Raw genomic sequence first — 20,744 nt, 5'->3', positions numbered from 1 at the left:
TATAGGTCACTGCATATGGCATTCAATAGGAACAAAGGGGATGAATGGGAGGCAACTACCTACGTTACCAAACTGAAGTCACATGCACACAGCCAACCAGTATTGAATTACCTCGTGATTTGACAAAACCCAATATTCAAGCCATCTGAATGTAAAAGAGATGCCTAACTCTAGAGAGCCAAGCATAGAAGGCTAAAGGATAGAGAAAAGGCCAATATGTCTCAGTATTGCAGGTTACAGTATGTATCTCCTTCACTTGACAGCCACAAGGGGGCGCTCACTACTCATGACTACTTCCTCTCTCTCCTCTGACTGAACACTGACCTCTAAATCATTCCTAATCCGATCCATTTTAGAGGGAGTATCAGGAGATACATTGCATATAGTCCTCTGCTCTCCTGATTCATTCCAGTGCTGCCAGAGGACAGTGATAAAAGCAGAAAGATGACTTCTGGGACGACTCCCAAACTGCCTGGTAATGGGACTTATCTTTATTAGCTGTGTTCTGCCATTGGTGGGTTCAGAGTGTTCCAAACTGCAAAGGGATTCCAGAATGGCTCTGCTTAAAGTGTGATTATCATGGAGGATGTGTATGCCATTCCCTTGACAGTTTTAGATGAAGTGTGTGTTTGAGAGGGGATAAGTGTGCACACTCCAAAGAGAATTAGAATATATTTATGTACACAAATAAAGTTACAATACAACTGCAACAACTTAAAGGCGGGTACGGTGCCAGAAGACAACATGACAGACAGTTGATTTAGCAACAATAATCCTCTTCACCAGAGGACATGTTAACTATGATGAAGCCATAAAGATGTCATGTTTCCTGCCTCTTGGACCAGTTTGATATTCCACCAGGCATTTAAAGGTTGAGGCAGTCAAGGTGGCCACAGACAGTGTTAGTTGGTCTTCTGCTCCAGGATGGCCCGTACCAGGACTGGGTCAGCCCTGCCTTTAGTCTCCTTCTGGACCAGACCCATGAGCTTGTTCAGAACCTTCTTGTTCCCACTGCGGATGGCTTGGACCTGTAGGGGGAACAGTAACAGCAGCATAAGTCACAAATACTTACATTTGCATTTCATTTATTGATCATCAACAGAATTCTATCAAGACTGGCTACTAGCAAAAAGTCGATGAGCCTGTACCCTCCATGCTCATTATTAAGCTCAGGGACCTGGGTCTGAACCCCGCCCTGTGCAACTGGGTCCTGGACTTCCTGACGGGCCGCCCCCCAGATGGTGAAGGTAGGAAACAACACCTCCACTTCGCTGATCCTCAACACAGGGGCCCCACAAGGGTGCGTGCTCAGCCCCCTCCTGTACTCCCTGTTCACCAATGACAGTGGCCACGCACACCAACTCAATCATAAAGTTTGCAGACGACACAACAGTAGTAGGCCTGATTACCAACAATGACGAGATAGCCTACAGGGAGGAGGTGAGGGCCCTGGAGGAGTGGTGCCAGAAAAATATCCTCTCTCCTAATGGCAACAAAATGAAGGAGCTGATTATGGACTTCTGGACACATGAACTTAGTGGAGAAGGTGAAAAGCTTCAAATTCCTCGGCGTACACATCACTGATAATCTGAAATGGTCCACCCACACAGACAGTGTGGTGAAGAAGGTGCAACAGCGCCTCTTCAACCTCAGGAGGCTAAAGATATTTGGCTTGGCCCCTAAGACCCTCACAAACTTTTACAGATGCACAATTGAGAGCATCCTGTCGGGCTGAATCACCACCTGGTACGGCAACTGCACCGCCCCTAACCGCAGGGCTCTTCAGAGGGTGGTGTGGTCTGCCCAACGCATCACCAGGGGCAAACTATCTGCCCTCATTGTGGCAGCGCTTTTCCAGGGAGGCCTCACCTGGTCTGGGTGTGAGTCCACCACCTTCTGGCAAATCCTGTGGATCTCTGTGCTGTCGTTGACGATCCCCAGGTCCTGCTCCTTGACGATCTGCTGGGCCGTTTTACCTGGGGTCTTCCACAGCTCTTGGAACACCTGTATGGAGCAATGAAACACTCAGGTTAAACCCTAATTGAAAATGATATAATATACGCTGAGGGTACAAAACATTAAGGACACCTTCCTAATATTGAGTTGCACCCCCCTTTGCCCTCAGAACAGCTACAATTCAACAGGGCATGGACACTACAAGGTGTTGAAAGCGTTCCACAGGGATGCTGGCCCATGTTGACCCCAACGCTTCCCACAGTTGTGTCAAGTTGGCTGGATGTCCTTTGGGTGGTGGACCATTCTTGATACACATGGGAAACGGTTGAGTGTGAAAAACCCAGCAGCTTTGCACTTCTTGACACGTTCAAACCAGTGCGCCTGTCACCTACTACCATACCCCGTTCAAAGGCACTTAAATCTATTGTCTTGCCCATTCACCCTCTGAAGGCTTAAACATCCTTCTTTAACCTCTCCTCCCCTTCATCTACACTGCTTGAAGTGGATTTAACAAGTGACCTCAATAAGGGATCAAAGCTTTCACCTGGATTCACCTGTTCAGTCTGTGTCATGGAAAGTGTTAATAATATTTTGTACACTCAGTGTAGTAACACATATGGACTTTGCATTAAATGTTTTGGATGTTATGCCATTTTGTTATCTCTCACCTGCTTGGCGATAGAAGAAGAGATTTGTCCATTCTCCTGGAGATTCAGTATCTGGGCTAGAGCTTGAGGAGAGATCGGACTGAGAGAGGGAGCGAGAGAGAGACAGATATGAGAGAGAGAGAGACAGATATGAGAGAGAGACACAGATATGAGAGAGAGAGAGACACAGATATGAGAGAGAGAGACACAGATATGAGAGAGAGACACAGATATGAGAGAGAGAGACATATATGAGAGAGAGAGACATATATGAGAGAGAGACACAGATATGTGTGTGAGAGAGAGAGAGAAAGAGAGACAGATATGAGAGAGAGAGCGAGAGACAGATATGAGAGAGAGAGAGAGAAGAGAAGGCACAGGAGATGTCATTAGACCCAGTCTATCCTCTCCTGTGTGACAGTGTCTATCTACCCCGGAGTCACTGTGCTTATAATGAGAGGCTATTTGGCCCCGTCTCTCTCTGTGACAGCCCATTGCCACCTACAGGGCACATGATCAACAGTGCTGTCACGAATCCCCGAGTCAGACACACACTGAGCCAGAGACACACAGTCACATACACACTGACTGAGTTATGAACGGAAATATGGCTAAACAAACAACAAACACGTGAATCCACACATAGTCAACATCCACTCTCACTTTTTTCAAAAGGACAAAAAGGCACACAAACACCCACCCATCCACTAGTTCTCAGACAAAGACATAAAACAAAACACATCACACTTTACTCTGTTTGATCAGTCTCAGAACAGTCTGGAGTGTAGGATAAAAACAGTATTATAGAAAAACAACTCAAAACACTCAGCTTATTGGCCAGATGTATTCTCTATTCACATTCATGGCCTGCCATAGTAATACCGGAAGGTATCAACATGAAGATGGATAGGAAACATCGCAGGGAAAAAGCACATCAATGATGCTTCCAGTATGGAAACGATTTCAGGCCTCCGTCTAGCCAAGATGTTGGATGCTGAGATAGGATCTTCAACATGGGGTTTGAAGTCAACGCAAGACTGAAAAGAGTAGAACAGAAGAGGAGGAGGAAGGGGAGGAGAGACACATGATAGGAGTTCGGGAGGGGGGAAGGGAGAAGAGGGCGAAACCAGATGAAGGATGTAGAGGAAGAATGATAGGGATGAGGTGGAGAGGAGAAAGAGAATGACTGAGGCTAGAGTAGGACACAGAGGAAGAGGATGAGGAAGAGGACGACTGAGTGTCTCACCTCTGGCTGACACTCAGGTTCTGTTGATGGAGGAGGCCCTGCAGCTCTTTCATCACCCAGCCAATCACCTTTCTCGGTCCAGCCTTGGTCTCCTTGACGACGGCCTCAAAGTAGTCCATCAGCCCGTCCTCATTCTACAACAGGAGACCCAATGAAACACACTCGATAATACTGTATATACAACAATCTACTGCGCCTTGCTGGACAGAGGCAGAAGTGCAGACAGGGTAACTGGCTGTGCAAGAATAGGTTACTTTGGGTAGTTATTAAATTGAGAGACAGTGAGGGAGAGAGTACAATGGAGAGATAAAGGAAGAGGTGGGAGAGAGGAGGAGCAGAAAGTGGGAGGGAGAGAGGAAGACAGAAGATGAAAGCCAGAGAGATGGAGTGAGATACCTACCATCTCCTATAATTAACTTGCTCAGTTGGACGTTAACAGACACACCTACATACTGTAGTAGTCACTCACCACCAGGGTGAAGCTGTGTTCGGGGAGGATGCCGTAGGTCTCCACCAGCCTCTGCCTCCTGACGCTGGGCAGGTCCGGCAGCCTCTCCCTCACCTCCTCCAGAACCACCACCTGGCTGGGGGCAACACCAGGGGGGGCTGTAGAGCACGCCTCGTACACCATCAGAGGAGGCAGGTTGGGCTCCGGCATGAACCTGGGGGGGGGGGGGGGGGAAGAATAGGTGGGCAAGAGAAGAGAGAGGAGAGGTGGGAGAGAGGAGAGGTGAGAGAGAGAGGAGAGAGAAAAGGTGAGAGAGAGAAGAGAGGTGAGCGAGAGAGAGCGAGGGGAGAGAGAAGAGAGGTGGGAGTGCATGTGTGACAGAGTGAGCACCCAGAGCGAGCACGGTTAAAGACAACCGATGAGAGAGGGAGCGAGAAAGAGAGGCAGGAGTGAGATAAGAGAAGATAGAGAGGGAGCTGTTATCAGCAGTAGAGAAAGATAAGAGTGGAGTGCTGGCTGTATCTCTGCAGGCCTCTTAGACGACAGTGTCACACGGTCAGACAGAGGGCTGTCTCCTCTACACACTAAACACACACACACTTGTGTGACTGCGTCGCACGCTTACTCTCCGTCACAATTCTTGTTAACTGATGCGTTAGGGCCGCGGGGTGGCGCATGTTTATCGGTATGTTCATCTACTGGGCCCCTAGACACGATGACCTCTCTCCTCTCCCTCCTGTCTCGCTCCCCCTCTTCTCTCCATGCAGGCCCTACAGCAGCGATCGTATAATACCACACACCATGCTGGAGGCTGTGCTGCTAGAACATACTGAAGTGAATATGAGATGTGCTCACCTGTAGTCCTGAAGGCCCTCCTTGTCTCGCATTGGAATGGTGTGTCTGTAAAACAGAGGGACACGTGTTATGGCTTTGAGGTACTGTATAACGATAGTGTTTCGCTCGTTACAACAGTTACTACGGCAGATTGTTCATGTTGAAGAGGCTGTAACTATGGGCGAGGGCTACAGGTGTGAGGTGAGGGCCCCCCAGTCATTCTGTGTATTTCTGGACCATGACAGAGCTGTGGGCCTTTGCTGTCAAATACACTCTATCAGGCCCAGCACACGATGGTGTTATGGGCAGGTTGACGTTTATTGTCATGAATCTCCTGGAGGCAGAACTGAGCAATTTCCCCTTAGATAGGCCAGCTGCAAAGTCAAAATGGGCTTTTTGTTCTTCATTTAAGGTTAGTGTTAGGCATCAGGATATTAGCAGTGTGGTTAAGGTTTGGTTTAAAATCAGATTTTATGACTTTGTGGCTGTGCCAGCTATTAACCGCTCTGCAGAACTGCCTCCAGTACAAGATTCATGACGAAAAACGCTAACTTGCGCATTAGAGGCAGGCCCCAGCTGTGTGAAGAGCAGCTCATTTCATGGGCTTTACAACCCTCGCTAGCACGCTGGTCCACAACACCAGACACTGACTGACTCCAAGTGGCCTCATTCATCATCCTTAGTTACTAAAACGTTTTCAAGTCAACCTCAGAAGAGAGAATGTCTTGAGATCAAATATCACACAGGAGATGGGAATACAGTGTTGAATTATGGGGGGGTGAATATCTGACCCAAATAATTATTAAAACTCTGAAGAGACGCATCCTGCGTACATTGTACCGTATCCTGTGAAATAGACATTTTTGACATGTTATCAGAAACACTCTCACTGTAACGTAATGGGACTTGTCGGCTTGACTTGGTTCGAGGGTTCCTTCTATAAGCCTCTTACCCAGTCTTGCCATCAAACGACCGTGTCTCGTTCTGCACCGTGCCGCCGCTCTCCAGGACAAACATCTGTCTCTGGATCTCATAGTCTGTTGATGAAAATACACACACACACACACACACACACACACACACACACACACACACACACACACACACACACACACACACACACACACACACACACACCTGATCAGAAGCAAGCATCCAGCCAACTGGCACGGTGTTAGACCCTCCCAACATCTGCCATGACACATGGCCACGCCTGAAGTCTCCTAACTGCTGCTTCATTAGTTCTCTGTGACAAACGACTAGCTGGAGTTTTGACTTTTATAAACTCTTTATCACTTCTCTGCACTAAGCTAAAATGGAAGTCTACTCTTGGGATAAATAATGAAAGCGGCCAAGTCACTTCGTATCACACGAACTGTTAATGGCCTGCTGCTCCTGGTGAAGAATTTCAATGGCCCCTATGACTCTCCACTGTCTCCAGTAAGTTGGAGAGAAAAGAAAAAAGTTTGATGGGAAACTCTGTAGGAGTGGAATTAGTGTTGATGGGAAATCTATTGTTCTGTAGAAAGCCAATTTAGCCTAAGTTAGGCATACAGACTGTGTGCTCAGTTGTTCACTGAAACAAATGGTCAATAAAGTTGTATTCTATATCTTCCTGAGTTTGTGTGGGTAGGAAAGGCCTCATGCTTTCTAGTCAATGTTAACTATCCCGCTACACTAAACGTCTCTTCCGAAGCCTTTCCATCTTCAGTTCCTGTCAACAGAAAGCCTGTTTCTCTGATTCCTGCTGGCAGAGAGAGTGACGACTGCCTTCAGGGATAAAACACACCTCAGAAAGAACAAATCATGGAAAGACGTATGAAGTTGAGACAAGAGGAAGTTTTGGCAGTTACTTCACTGAGTTGTCTGAGAGAACATTTACACAGGCGAAGACAGATAAGGCCGGTTGTGTGTGTGTGTGTGTGTGAGCCTAATTTCTGTGTGTGTGTGTGTTTGTGCCTCATGGTGTCTCTAATCTTTGACTCCCAGTTTGACTTGCAGTGCACGCATAATTACACAGCCCTCCGTCAGACGACTGTTTCAGAAAGATGACAGCCCATGAAAAGGATTCCATGCTGTTCGCTCGTTCTCTCTCTGTGTGTGTGTGTCTATATTTCCCTGAGTGTTCTTCCAACTAGCTCATTCCAGACCCACTGGGTCGTGACCGCTTCACTTCAGTACCTCCACTAACCCCCACCAATGACAATGAGGATATACCCTTCACACACTATTGTGCCAACCTGAACCAAACTGTTCTGGCTCAGATATTGTCTATTCACATGGTCCTTTTCAGCACGGTTCCAGCAACTATGGTGAAGGCTTTAACCAGGCCAGCTCAATACAACTTGGCATGGCTCGGCTCAGTTTGGCCAGAGATACTCTATAATAGTCTATATAATATAGTCTATATAATGACGAGATGGTCTTGTCTCTGCCCTAACAATGGGAGCAGATGTCGGAAAGGCGGAAAGGCAGGCATTGTGTCAATATTCTGCCCTGCGAGAGTTGCCCCGGTCAACTGTAAGTGCTGTTATTGTGAAGTGGAAATGTCTAGGAGCAACAACGGCTCAGCCGCAAAGTGGTAGGCCAAACAAACTCACAGAATGGGACCGGCGAGTGCTGTAGCGCGTATAAATCGTCTGTCCTCGGTTGCAACACTCACTACCGAGTTCCAAACTGCCTCTGGAAGCAACATCAGCCCAATAACTGTTCGTCAGGAACTTCATGAAATGGGTTTCCAGGCCGAGCAGCCGCATGGCCATGGAAACCCACAAGCCTAAGATCACCATGCGCAATGCTAAGCATCGGCTGGAGTGGTGTAAAGCTTGCTGCCATTGGACTCTGGAGAAGTGGAAACGCATTCTCTGGACAGGCGAACCTGGGTTTGGCGGATGCCAGGAGAACGCAACCTGCCCCAATGCATAGTGCCAACTGTCAAGTTTGTTGGAAGAGGAATAATGGTCTGGGGCTCTTTTTCATGGTTCGGGCTAGGCCCCTCGGTTCCAGTGAAGGGAAATCTTAACGCTTCTAGTTCTAGACGATTCTGTGCTTCCACTTTTGTGGCAACAGTTTGGGGAAGGCCATTTCCTGTTTCAGCATGACAATGCCCCCGTGCACAAAGCGAGGTCCATACAGAAATGGTTTGTCGAGATCGGTGTGGAAGAACTTGAATGGCCTGCACAGAGCCCTGACCTCAACCTCATCGAACACCTTTGGTATGAATTGGAATGCCGACTGTGAGCCAGGCCTAATCGCCCAACAACAGTGCCGACCTCACAAATGCTGTTGTGGCTGAATGGAAGCAAGTCCCCGCAGCAATGTTCCAACATCTAGTGGAAAGCCTTCCCAGAAGGGTGGAGGCTGTTATAGCAGCAAAAGGAGGGACCAACTCCATATTAATGCCCATGATTTTGGAATGAGATGTTCGACGAGCAGGTGTCCACATGCTTTTGGTCATGTAGTGTATATCAGTACATTCGTAACAACCTAAACATTATGCAACTTCTATTAGGTCAAATAAGCCTCACTTACAAAATTAGCTATCACATTTTTTTTCTTACCAGATCCGACACTCTCTCATAGACCTCCATACAAAAACAATCCCCACTTGGTGTACTTATTGCCGTATTCTCGCGTGGACAGATTGACGCGAGTGGAGCTTCTCGCTTCGCCTCTGGTTTGGCTCACTATTGTGAAAAGCCCTCTGCAGCACTCACCTATGGCCCTGGCCAGGTTGCGGGCACTGTTGATGTTCTTGACCTCAGTCCTGATGCCCCAAGGATCCCCAGGTCTGTGGACGGACACGTTGGCATCCACTCTCAGCTGGCCCTCTATAGGAAGAGAGAAGGTATGAGATAGCTGGCCCACTATAGGAAGAGAGAAGGTATGAGATAGCTGGCCCACTATAGCAAGAGAGAAGGTATGAGACAGCTGGCCCTCTATAGCAAGAGAGAAGGTATGAGACAGCTGACCCACTATAGCAAGAGAGAAGGTATGAGACAGCTGGCCCTCTATAGGAAGAGAGAAGGTATGAGACAGCTGGCCCTCTATAGGAAGAGAGAAGGTATGAAACAGCTGGCCCTCTGTAGGAAGAGAGAAGGTATGAAACAGCTGGCCCTCTGTAGGAAGAGAGAAGGTATGAAACAGCTGGCCCTCTATAGCAAGAGAGAAGGTATGAGACAGCTGGCCCTCTATAGCAAGAGAGAAGGTATGAGACAGCTGGCCCTCTATAGCAAGAGAGAAGGTATGAGACAGCTGGCCCACTATAGCAAATCATATCAAATGTTATTTGTCACATACACATGGTTAGCAGATGTTAATGCGAGTGTAGCGAAATGCTTGTGCTTCTAGTTCCGACAATGCAGTAATAACCAACAAGTAATCTAACCTAACAATTCCACAACTACTACCTTATACACACAAGTGTAAAGGGATAAAGAATATGTACATAAAGATATATGAATGAGTGATGGTACAGAACGGCATAGGCAAGATGCAGTAGATGGTATAGTGTACAGTCTATACATATGAGATGAGTAATGTAGGGTATGTAAACATAAAGTGGCATAGTTTAAAGTGGCTAGTGATACATGTATTACATAAAGATGGCAAGATGCAGTAGATGATATACAGTACAGTATATACATATACATATGAGATGAGTAATGTAGGGTATGTAAACATTATATTAAGTGGCATTGTTTAAAGTGGCTAGTGATACATTTTTACATAATTTCCATCAATTCCCATTATTAAAGTGGCTGGAGTTGAGTCAGTATGTTGGCAGCGGCCACTAAATGTTAGTGGTGGCTGTTTAACAGTCTGATGGCCTTGAGATAGAAGCTGTTTTTCAGTCTCTCGGTCCCTGCTTTGATGCATCTGTACTGACCTCGCCTTCTGGATGATACAGGCAGTGGCTCGGGTGGTTGTTGTCCTTGATGATCTTTATGGCCTTCCTGTGACATCGGGTGGTGTAGGTGTCCTGGAGGGCAGGTAGTTTGTCCCCGGTGATGCGTTGTGCAGACCTCACTACCCTCTGGAGAGCCTTACGGTTGTGGGCGGAGCAGTTGCCGTACCAGGCGGTGATACAGCCCGACAGGATGCTCTCGATTGTGCATCTGTAGAAGTTTGTGAGTGCTTTTGGTGACAAGCCGATTTTCTTCAGCCTCCTGCTGCTGCGCCTTCTTCACAACGCTGTCTGTGTGGGTGGACCAATTCAGTTTGTCCGTGATGTGTACACCGAGGAACTTAAAACTTTCTACCTTCTCCACTACTGTCCCGTCGATGTGGATAGGGGGGTGCTCCCTCTGCTGTTTCCTGAAGTCCACAATCATCTCCTTTGTTTTGTTGACGTTGAGTGTGAGGTTATTTTCCTGACACCACACTCCGAGGGCCCTCACCTCCTCCCTGTAGGCCGTCTCGTCGTTGTTGGTAATCAAGCCTACCACTCTAGTGTCGTCCGCAAACTTGATGACTGAGTTGGAGGCGTGCATGGCCACGCAGTCGTGGGTGAACAGGGAGTACAGGAGAGGGCTCAGAACGCACCCTTGTGGGGCCCCAGTGTTGAGGATCAGCGGGGTGGAGATGTTGTTACCGGCCCGTCAGGAAGTCCAGGACCCAGTTGCACAGGGCGGGGTCGAGACCCAGGGTCTCGAGCTTGATGACGAGTTTGGAGGGTACTATGGTGTTAAATGCTGAGCTGTAGTCGATGAACAGCATTCTCACATAGGTATTCCTCTTGTCCAGATGGGTTAGGGCAGTGTGCAGTGTGGTTGCGATTGCGTCGTCTGTGGACCTATTGGGTCGGTAAGCAAATTGGAGTGGGTCTAGGGTGTCAGGTAGGGTGGAGGTGATATGGTCCTTGACTAGTCTCTCAAAGCACTTCATGATGACGGAAGTGAGTGCTACGGGGCGGTAGTCGTTTAGCTCAGTTACCTTAGCTTTCTTGGGAACAGGAACAATGGTGGCCCTCTTGAAGCATGTGGGAACAGCAAACTGGGATAAGCATTGATTGAATATGTCCTTAAACACACCAGCCAGCTGGTCTGCGCATGCTCTGAGGACGCGGCTGGGAATTCCGTCTGGGCCTGCAGCCTTGCGAGGGTTAACACGTTTAAATGTTTTACTCACCTCGGCTGCAGTGAAGGAGAGCCCGCAGGTTTTGGTAGCGGGCCGTGTCAGTGGCACTGTATTGTCCTCAAAGCGAGCAAAAAAGTTATTTAGTCTGTCTGGGAGCAAGACATCCTGGTCCGCGACGGGGCTGGTTTTCTTTTTGTAATCCGTGATTGACTGTAGACCCTGCCACATACCTCTTGTGTCTGAGCTGTTGAATTGAGACTCTACTTTGTCTCTATACTGGGACTTAGCTTGTTTGATTGCCTTGCGGAGGGAATAGCTACACTGTTTGTATTCGGTCATGTTTCCGGTCACCTTGCCCTGGTAAAAAGCAGTGGTTCGCGCTTTCAGTTTCACGCGAATGCTGCCATCAATCCACGGTTTCTGGTTTGGGAATGTTTTAATCGTTGCTGTGGGTACGACATCGTCAATGCACTTTCTAATGAACTCGCTCACCGAATCAGCGTATTCGTCAATGTTGTTGTTGGACGCAATGCGGAACATATCCCAATCCACGTGATCGAAGCAGTCTTGAAGCGTGGAATCAGATTGGTCGGACCAGCGTTGAACAGACCTGAGCGCGGGAGCTTGCTGTTTTAGTTTCTGTTTGTAGGCTGGAAGCAACAAAATGGAGTCGTGGTCAGCTTTTCCAAAAGGAGGGCGGGGGAGGGCCTTATATGCGTCGCGGAAGTTAGTATAACAATGATCCAAGGTTTTACCAGCCCTGGTAGCACAATCGATATGCTGATAGAATTTAGGGAGTTTTGTTTTCAGATTAGCCTTGTTAAAATCCCCAGCTACGATGAATGCAGCCTCAGGGTGTATGGTTTCCAGTTTACAAAGAGTCAGATAAAGTTCGTTCAGGGCCATCGATGTGTCTGCTTGGGGGGGAATATATACGGCTGTGATTATAATCGAAGAGAATTCCCTTGGTAGATAATGCGGTCGACATTTGATTGTGAGGAATTCTAAATCAGGTGAACAGAATGACTTGAGTTCCTGTATGTTGTTATGATCACACCACGTCTCGTTAATCATAAGGCATACACCCCCACCCCTCTTCTTACCAGAAAGATGTTTGTTTGGTATGAGACAGCTGACCCTCTATAGCAAGAGAGAAGGTATGAGACAGCTGGCCCTCTATAGGAAGAGAGAAGGTATGAGACAGCTGGCCCTCTATAGCAAGAGAGAAGGTATGAGACAGCTGGCCCTCTATAGCAAGAGAGAAGGTATGAGACAGTTGGCCCTCTATAGCAAGAGAGAAGGTATGAGACAGCTGGCCCTCTATAGCAAGAGAGAAGGTATGAGACAGCTGTCAATATAGAGGCTCTCTGGATGTTTACTTCTTGCCAAAAACAAGAAAAGAAAAATAAACTGTTAGTTGTATTAGTACATTGTAAATAAAATATTATATTTATGATGATAGGTTAATAATTTAATATATATATTTTTTAAACCTAATGTTCTAATATTTTTTTAGAGCCCGTCAGTCACAGGCCCTTACAATCGTCCTAACTTTCCCCCCCAATATGGCGCCCCTGTGTCCAATGCAAGCCTCCCCACCAGCCATGTTACCCTGGTGTGTCAGTGAGTGTGTGTGTAAAATGCAGGCCTCCCCACCAGCCATGTTTCCCTGGTGTGTTAGTGAGTGTGTGTGTGTGTGTGTGTGTGTGTGTGTGTGTGTGTGTGTGTGTGTGTGTGTGTGTGTGTGTGTGTGTGTGTGTGTAAAATGCAGGCCTCCCCACCAGCCATGTTTCCCTGGTGTGTCAGTGAGTGTGTGTGTAAAATGCAGGCCTTCCCACCAGCCATGTTTCCCTGGTGTCAGTGAGTGTGTGTGTAAAATGCAGGCCTTCCCACCAGCCATGTTTCCCTGGTGTGTTAGTGAGTGAGTGTGTGTGTGTGTGTAAAATGCAGGCCTCCCCACCAGCCATGTTTCCCTGGTGTGTCAGTGAGTGTGTGTGTAAAATGCAGGCATCCCCACCAGCCATGTTTCCCTGGTGTGTCAGTGAGTGTGTGTGTAAAATGCAGGCATCCCCACCAGCCATGTTTCCCTGGCAGGTCCCTAGAGCCTGCAGTATGAGCTGCATCTCTCGGACGGCTGCTGCTGCCTCCTCTCCACAGCTCATGTCTGGCTCCATCACCAGCTCCATCAGACCCACACCTGGAGGGAGAGAGACATGTTACATACACTCCCCATATGCCTACATAGGATTTGGCTAGCCAGTCCCTGTTCTATCTAGATCTGTATATACTAGTTGGAGCTCTGTGGTAGACTCCTCTTGAAGTCTATGAGTGTTTGAACTCTATGGTACCTGCTCTGTTGAGGTACACCGATGGGAAGCTAAACTCCATCTACCTGCTCTGTTGAGGTACACCGATGGGAAGCTAATCTCCATCTACCTGCTCTGTTGAGGTCTATAAGGGTCTGGCTCCTGTAGTCATCGTGGAGGCTCTTGCCACTGTCCTGCTCCAGCTGGATCTGTTTGATCCTGACACTCTTGGTGACCACCGTGTTCCTCTTACGGCCCCCCAGGTGACTGTAGGTCAGGGTGCCGTCCACCGCGATGGGCAGCCTCTGTTGGGTGATCTGGTAGCCCGCCTGGATGGAGGAAACACATGAAACTAGAAAAGGTCAATTTTGTGTGCTTGCTTCAGCAGTCTAAATGTGTCTCATTTATCAGATATGTAATAGCCTGGTCTCATATGCTGTATAAACTTGACATTTGGCATGACAACGATTATAGGTATTACCTATAGAGGACTCCTCGCAAACAGATCTGGGACCAGGCTTAGGTATTTAATTACAGCCACTATATAATACAATTAAGTCATTTATATTATAGACACGATAGGAAAACATGGGGTTAATACCGAAATAAACTTGGCCTGCATAATCAACGATTTCCCATTACAATTAACTTGGAAATAACCTTAAATATTTGAAGGGGTCAATAGTGTTATGAACAAAATAACAATCCATGCATTAAACATGAGCTAAGACTCAGCCATTAGTTAGTTACTTAGGGGGGATAATAGGCCCCTAAAACTGGTTACCCCAACTCATTATTATGCGGTTGGAATATTATTGTTGTTTCGTTGAGAGGGGTTCAAAGTCACAAAAGCGAACTGAATTAATATTTTATCTGTTCTCTTATTCTGAAGTGCCACTGTGTTGGCTACCGCTATTCCACAAGTGAGTACGGTAGCACTATGTCCCGTTGCCACGGCAACCGTCACTAGAAAAGATTAAACATTCATCATACTTATTGGCATGCCGACGAAGAAAAAGAAAGGGAAGGAATAAATATGAGCAAAAAAAAAAAAGGAGAGAAAAAAGTGAATTAGCCGTAACCATCTGTGTGTTGTACTGTACCTGATCAACAAATCAATCATTGGCAACAACACGAGCATAATGGACCACGGGAGACATTCCATTTTATCTCTGCGGTGTACTATAAATACAGGATTATAGCATTAAAAGATGCTGATTTCTCCCTTTCTAGAATAATACATTTTCTCATAGAGCTCTGTCAGTGTCAATGCAAATGTTATTCATTAGCGCAAGTGCCGCCTAGTTAGCATACTGTATGCATTGCTGTTCACACACAGGCTACATTAGTTAGCTTAGCACCCACCAAAATGGTGGATCATTTGCAATTCCGGCATAATCACTGAAGAGGTGTTGGTGCTTTGTATAATGAAGGGCAGCTGAAGTTGGATGCAGACCAGTGGTGGTAAAAGACTGCTACTGGAAGCCTCTGGGTCCTTCTAGTCACACCCCAGCCCCAAAGCCTAATGAGCAGTCTGGTATTAAGGCACTCGGTCGGTTCAGGAAAGTAAATCCAAACCCGAGAGCTCTCTCTCCAAATAGACTCCTATTTGTCGTTTTCAGATTCAGTTCACTGAATCTAAGCTGCCTTCAACGGATTCATGAGTCGATGCACCAAACTATTCCCCTCTACAACCCTTGATTCAACTAGCCCTACCTATTGTACATCCACGTCCCACAAACAGATCCATTTGAGTCATTAAATAGTCGTCAGGGATAACGTCTGCACAGGAAACACTCCAGAAAAGTATAATTATGCATATCCGCTAGTAGCTTAGTGTGAAGCTGCTGGTGCATGTTATTAAGAAGAGGCTAGCTGTTATAACACCTGCCTGCCACTTCAATTCATTCCTGCTGCTGGTCAGGCAAGCGCATCATAAATCATGTAATGATCATGTAATCATGGAACACATCAATAATGCACAACTCCATATATGTGCTCTTAATAAATGCATGTTTTTTTTTATGTCCTCGCTCTCTCTACTTCAATAGGCTGCTAGTAAAACAATTTCATGGAGAATGTGCTGCTTAATGCTTCACTCATCATGGCTATTATTTTCTCTCTCTACATATCATGAAGAGAGCATGAACATCCCTCCCAACTGAATTAAACGCATTAGCATGATTCATTATGCAATACAGGCCTTGTACTCGCCATCCCTGTTCCCTGTCTATTTCCCGGGCCTGGTAAAACACAAGTGTTGTCTACAGGGTAAGCAAAAACATATTTATAAGCATTGGTAACACTTGTGGGCATGGTGAACATTTAAATCTTAACTGGCACTATCGTTTCAACAGCGCACGTTTCAACATAACCCAAAGAGAGAGGTGATGCAACACTCAGTAAGCGGACCGAAAATCTACTACGGGGAAACAAGATGAGGTGGGGTTTGGGAATAATCCTTCGGCTTCCTGCTGGGATTTCACCCCTGGGATACATGTCGGAGCTTTTGAAATCAATAATCTACCTCTGCTGTGAGGAAGGATTATGCAGCTGTAGCCTCACGATAACATTATTACCAATGAATCTGACTGCTGGGTTCGAAAGACAACTCAATCTTCTAACAATCTAGGCTTGGCAGGCCTTGTGTTGATCATATGCTTTCATTCAAAAGAACTAGAATGACTTAGGCCATCATGTCATCTAGTTCATTTCTTAATTGAAAGGATATTGACATACCATAACATTTAAGACAACTGCACTGGCAACCCGACGATCAACAATCCATTCCCTGACCCCACAAAATTACCCTCACAAGCTACTCCATTGGTCATTAGAAATGACCTTGACCATAGGACAAAGTTAGGGAAGCTTTTTAAACTCTTCACTCATCTAATACAGGAAAGGTATGGATTGCACTGTAACAGACAAATCTCCTAGCTGTCTTGTCATTTTCTTGAGAGTGGAAAGTCCCATTATGGTATAATACCGCTAAGGCACTTAAATTATTCAAATTCATCCTTTTCTAAGTCCACAATTTCTCATCATAAGCTCGTCAAGAGTAATGTCAGGGTCATTTCTTTCTACATAGGTCACATTAAGCTAGGGCTGCCCTTCTTTCCAAAGTAAAATTAAACTTTTTGGGAGGCTTTGTTGGGCAATTGCTATTGAATCTCTTCCAATGACATGTCTTGATGTCAAGGTCATAAAATGTCAGTCATAACGGCACTAAAATTACCCAGGAGCGCCTGGCAGCAAGGTGAGGGTGAATATCACTTGGCCGCGACTTGACTTCTAACAGCTAACAGATTGCAGGAACAGAAGCTGTCATTTGGCTAGATATCGGTGGCAATAAGCTTTTCTGCCGGTTTAGCAAGACTCGTCACTATTAAATGATAGCCTAGCTCAGGGACATGGAGGAAGTAAAATGGGAAAGTTAATTTGGGGAGAGATGGCTGCTTTGACCGATGAGAGCTACTTATTAATGGGGGAGTAAGTTGTCTCCTCTGTGATTTAGGCCGGGTTACTGTATTCAATAACTTTGTAAAAGCTGCTGATGTAGCCTAAAAAGGGCTTTAGAAATAAATGTGATTGACGATTGCTTGAAGGATAGATGGGGTCCGGGTTGACTTACAGGAAGGTCAGCGTAGAAGTAGTGCTTCCTGTCAAAGAGAGACTTCCTGTTGATGGTACAGTTAAGGGCCAAGCCTGTCATCACTGCAGCCTCCACACATCGTCTGTTCAGCACCTGAGGAGGAAGAGGAAAGGAACTTAGTCATTTGACCGAGTAGGCCTATGTACACTGACATATTGTAGGCTAGGTTACATAGACCAGATTATGTTATGATGGACAACAACTGTAATATTATGCAACGAATAGACAAACAGCCTTTATTGACATGAGGCATGTTTATCATCAGATGCACCATAACTTACAGGTAGAGTTCCAGGTAAGGAGGCATCAAAGAAGGACACCAGGGAGTTAGGTGGAGCCTGGAACCCGACCTGGGAGCCAGAAAACAGCTTGGTGTTGGAGTGGATCTGAGCATGGATCTCCAGACCCACCACACCTACCAGCTCCTGGGGAGCACTAGAAGCACACAATCACAGTCAGAGAAATGAACACTTACAAATGAGAGGCCACCATATCAACTCCACAATTTCATTTTTTGAACTGACTAATAGACTGGACTTATGAATAGCTAACTGCCAGGGTTGTCTGTTATAGGAGTTTAGATGTGGGTCACTAATTACAGTGCAGCATTTTAGACAGTTCTGTTGGACTTATTTCCGCGTTCAAAACAGGGAACTCGGGAAATCTCCAACTTCAGTGCGTTCAAAACAACTGGGGAAAAACGAGCTCCGATCGGGAAAAAAAAAAATCGATATGAACAGTCATCCAACTCTGAACTATTTCACTGGTCACCCCCAAAACCAATTCCTCGTTCGGCCGCCTGTCCTTCCAGTTCTCTGCTGCCAATGACTGGAACGAACTGCAAAAATCACTGAAGCTGCAGACTCATATCTCACTAGCTTTAAGCACCAGCTGTCAGAGCAGCTCACAGTTCACTGCACCTGTACATAGCTCATCTGTAAATAGCCCATCCAACTACCTCATCCCCATACTGTTATTTATTTTGCTCCTTTGCACCCCAGTATCTCTACTTGCACACTCATCTTCTGCACATCTATCACTCCAGTGTTTAATTGCTATATTGTAATTATTTCGCCACTATGGCCTATTTATTGCCTTACCTCCCTTGTTCTACCTCATTTGCACACACTGTATATATACTTAGTCTATTGTATTATTGACTGTGTTTGTTTATTCCATGTGTGACTCTGTGTGTTGTTTGTGTCACACTGCTTTGCTTTATCTTGGCCAGGTCGCAGTTGTAAATGAGAACTTGTTCTCAACTAGCCTACCTGTTTAAATAAAGGTGAAAAAAAACAAAAAAACTCGGGCCTCTTTCTAGAGCTCCGACTTTCCGACCTAAATATCACTGACGTCATGAGTTCCCAGTTGTTTTGAATGCGGCATATCAGCAACACTTTAGTGACATCATCATACCTAATCAAAGTCATTCAGAACCCCTGTCAAGACAACCTGTGAGGATATTCTGAAGGCAGAGAGGGGTAAGAAGGATAATATTTACATATTTATAAAGGAGGCTATCATGCAGACGACTAGCTATAAATAAACTGCATGAAGGTTTTTAACTAACAGCAATGTTTGCAACGTCTAAATACGGAAGGGAATGTGGTCATGAATGATGTGCGACTGCCATCCTCGCTAACTAGCACAGGCGCGCACACGATACACAAACAGTGCACATCAGTGCGAGCTAGCTAACGTTAGCATTCACTCCGTGAACCTACCTTTTCCGTTTTGTTTGGGCTTGACTCTGGCATCGGGAGACAGACATACATATTCTCCTTATCACACACCAATTGTGCCTTTGGTAAGTAATCGTTGGATAAAATATTGCAATTCGTTTATTCATATTACATAGCAGTGCAGTCATTCCTGCAGAGGAGCCTGCCATGTTTAGCCTTTCTGTTTAGGGTATTATGGTAGTTGTAGTCATAGTAAACTTAGTTTCACACAAAATCCGAGGGCAAGTGCATTTAGGAAAACTCAACACCCCACAATGTAACACATTTTAATGCAACCCATGTTTCGAATTTCCGGCGATTTATGTTACACCTTCCGGCTACAAGAGCAGCGTATTTGTGGCGGGAGTTTTTCCATATTGTTGTCAAGGTTGGTTCTTAACAGCGAATTAAGTGTTGATCCGTGCAATAGTTTGGTGTAAAATTGACATGGCAATGAACGGCGATGGAGTGCATGGACTGAACGGAGAGACGGTGGCCCCATCTGAAACTAAACACACCAATGGCACTCCTAGCAAGTCAAACATAGCCTGTGAAAACGGCGAGGCAGAAATCCACGCTGCTAAGCAAAATGGAACTAAGAGAAGAACCCCAACTGATACGTTCTCTTTCACTGCCGAACCTACCATCGATGACATACGACGAATGCAAGCGGAATTTACTGACGAGCGAGACTGGAACCAGTTCCACCAACCCCGCAACCTCCTGCTAGCTATGGTCGGAGAAGTGGGCGAGGTATCTGAGCTGTTCCAGTGGCGTGGCGAGGTGACCGAAGGACTTCCCGGCTGGACCGACTCCGAGCGCGAGCACCTGGCACATGAACTCAGCGACGTCCTCATCTACCTAGTTGAGCTGGCCGAGAAATGTCATATCGATTTACCCCAAGCAGTGCTGCGCAAAATGGCCCTAAATAGGCTGAAGTACCCTGCCAGCAAGGTGCATGGCTCGTCTAAGAAGTACACTGAATACAAGGACTGAGCGATTGCATGCTGTCATGCCCAATTGGCGTAATGAACACACCCCTGCATTTACAAATTAGACAAGAACTGAAAAATACTGTTCAACTTCAGTTAATGGCAATGGAGAATGTTTATACAATCTTTTATTTAGGGCACTACTGTATCTCAATAGTTGGTCAAACTGCCATTAGCTGCTTTTAGTTTTATAAAGTGCGTTTTAATTCCAGTGTTTTTCTTTAACTATATGGGTATTCATCTTTGGACTTCCCTCTGATGGTTTGTCATTTTAACTGTTCCCCAAAGTCAAATGTATAGGCCCTTGTAAGAAGTACATTTTATTTTTCATAGTATGAGTAACTACATTTAAATCTCTTAAATCCATATTGTTGTCAATGATCGATGGAACCTATGTTCTTTTGTTGCTTTACATTTAATGCATGTGTGCTACTGAGAGTCTTCCGCCCAAAAGTAAAAGTGCCTTCAACTATACTTGCTGTCCTGCAGATGCTATGAAATGTATGTATATTGACTCTGTAATGCATTTATCAATCAGATTTAATCACTATTGCCTTATTTACTTCCCTGGGAAATTAGCTACAATGGGAGATGGGGAAATTAACACACACACACAACGTTACTATGGGAGATGGGGAAATTAGTGAGCTACTCTTGTAGCTGTTCATTTTGATAAGCAGTCTGTTAAACAGTAGTGTTTCATGGCTCCAGGCCTATGGTTAGTGATCCAATATGAATTGAATATGAATAGCCTTCAAAATGAAGGCTAGCCAATGTATATTTGGACACATCCGATGGTTTAATGAGCTACAAGTATACTGAAAAATATAAATGCCACAATTTCAAAGATGTTACTGAGTT

At 45.9% G+C, this 20,744-nt stretch overlaps 2 protein-coding genes across 2 annotated transcripts; one reads left to right on the top strand and one right to left on the bottom strand.

Annotated features, from left to right (window-relative positions):
* Positions 1-659: 659 nt before the first annotated feature.
* On the bottom strand, positions 660-19,067 carry gatb (glutamyl-tRNA(Gln) amidotransferase, subunit B). The gene is made up of 13 exons (XM_038981601.1): positions 18,895-19,067; positions 17,452-17,605; positions 17,150-17,263; positions 13,646-13,844; positions 13,284-13,406; positions 8,848-8,961; positions 6,084-6,168; positions 5,153-5,197; positions 4,319-4,511; positions 3,850-3,983; positions 2,625-2,703; positions 1,870-2,004; positions 660-1,028 (listed from the first exon to the last, which is right to left on the bottom strand). The coding sequence occupies exons 1-13, from the start codon at positions 19,059-19,061 to the stop codon at positions 903-905; spliced, it is 1,668 nt and encodes a 555-aa protein (XP_038837529.1). The 5' UTR covers positions 19,062-19,067; the 3' UTR covers positions 660-902.
* A 177-nt stretch (positions 19,068-19,244) lies between these two features.
* LOC120035039 (dCTP pyrophosphatase 1-like) lies at positions 19,245-20,357 on the top strand. The gene has a single exon (XM_038981804.1). It carries the CDS (start codon positions 19,339-19,341, stop codon positions 19,885-19,887), a length of 549 nt encoding a protein of 182 aa, XP_038837732.1. The 5' UTR covers positions 19,245-19,338; the 3' UTR covers positions 19,888-20,357.
* The last annotated feature ends 387 nt before the right edge of the window (positions 20,358-20,744 follow it).

Source organism: Salvelinus namaycush, chromosome 42 (assembly GCF_016432855.1).
Source record: "Salvelinus namaycush isolate Seneca chromosome 42, SaNama_1.0, whole genome shotgun sequence".
NCBI lineage: Eukaryota > Metazoa > Chordata > Actinopteri > Salmoniformes > Salmonidae > Salvelinus > Salvelinus namaycush.
This window is presented reverse-complemented; position numbering and strand designations above follow the sequence as displayed.

Excerpts from the sequence above, each read along its gene's own strand:
- gatb (XM_038981601.1), bottom strand. The coding sequence starts at position 19,061 with ATGGCAGGCTCCTCTGCAGGAATGACTGCACTGCTATGTAATATGAAT. Across the intron at positions 13,407-13,645 it reads TATAGACCTCAACAGAGCAG|GTGTGGGTCTGATGGAGCTG; the intron begins GTAGATGGAGAT and ends CTCTCCCTCCAG. Across the intron at positions 3,984-4,318 it reads AACACAGCTTCACCCTGGTG|AATGAGGACGGGCTGATGGA; the intron begins GTGAGTGACTAC and ends CTCCTGTTGTAG.
- LOC120035039 (XM_038981804.1), top strand. The coding sequence starts at position 19,339 with ATGGCAATGAACGGCGATGGAGTGCATGGACTGAACGGAGAGACGGTG.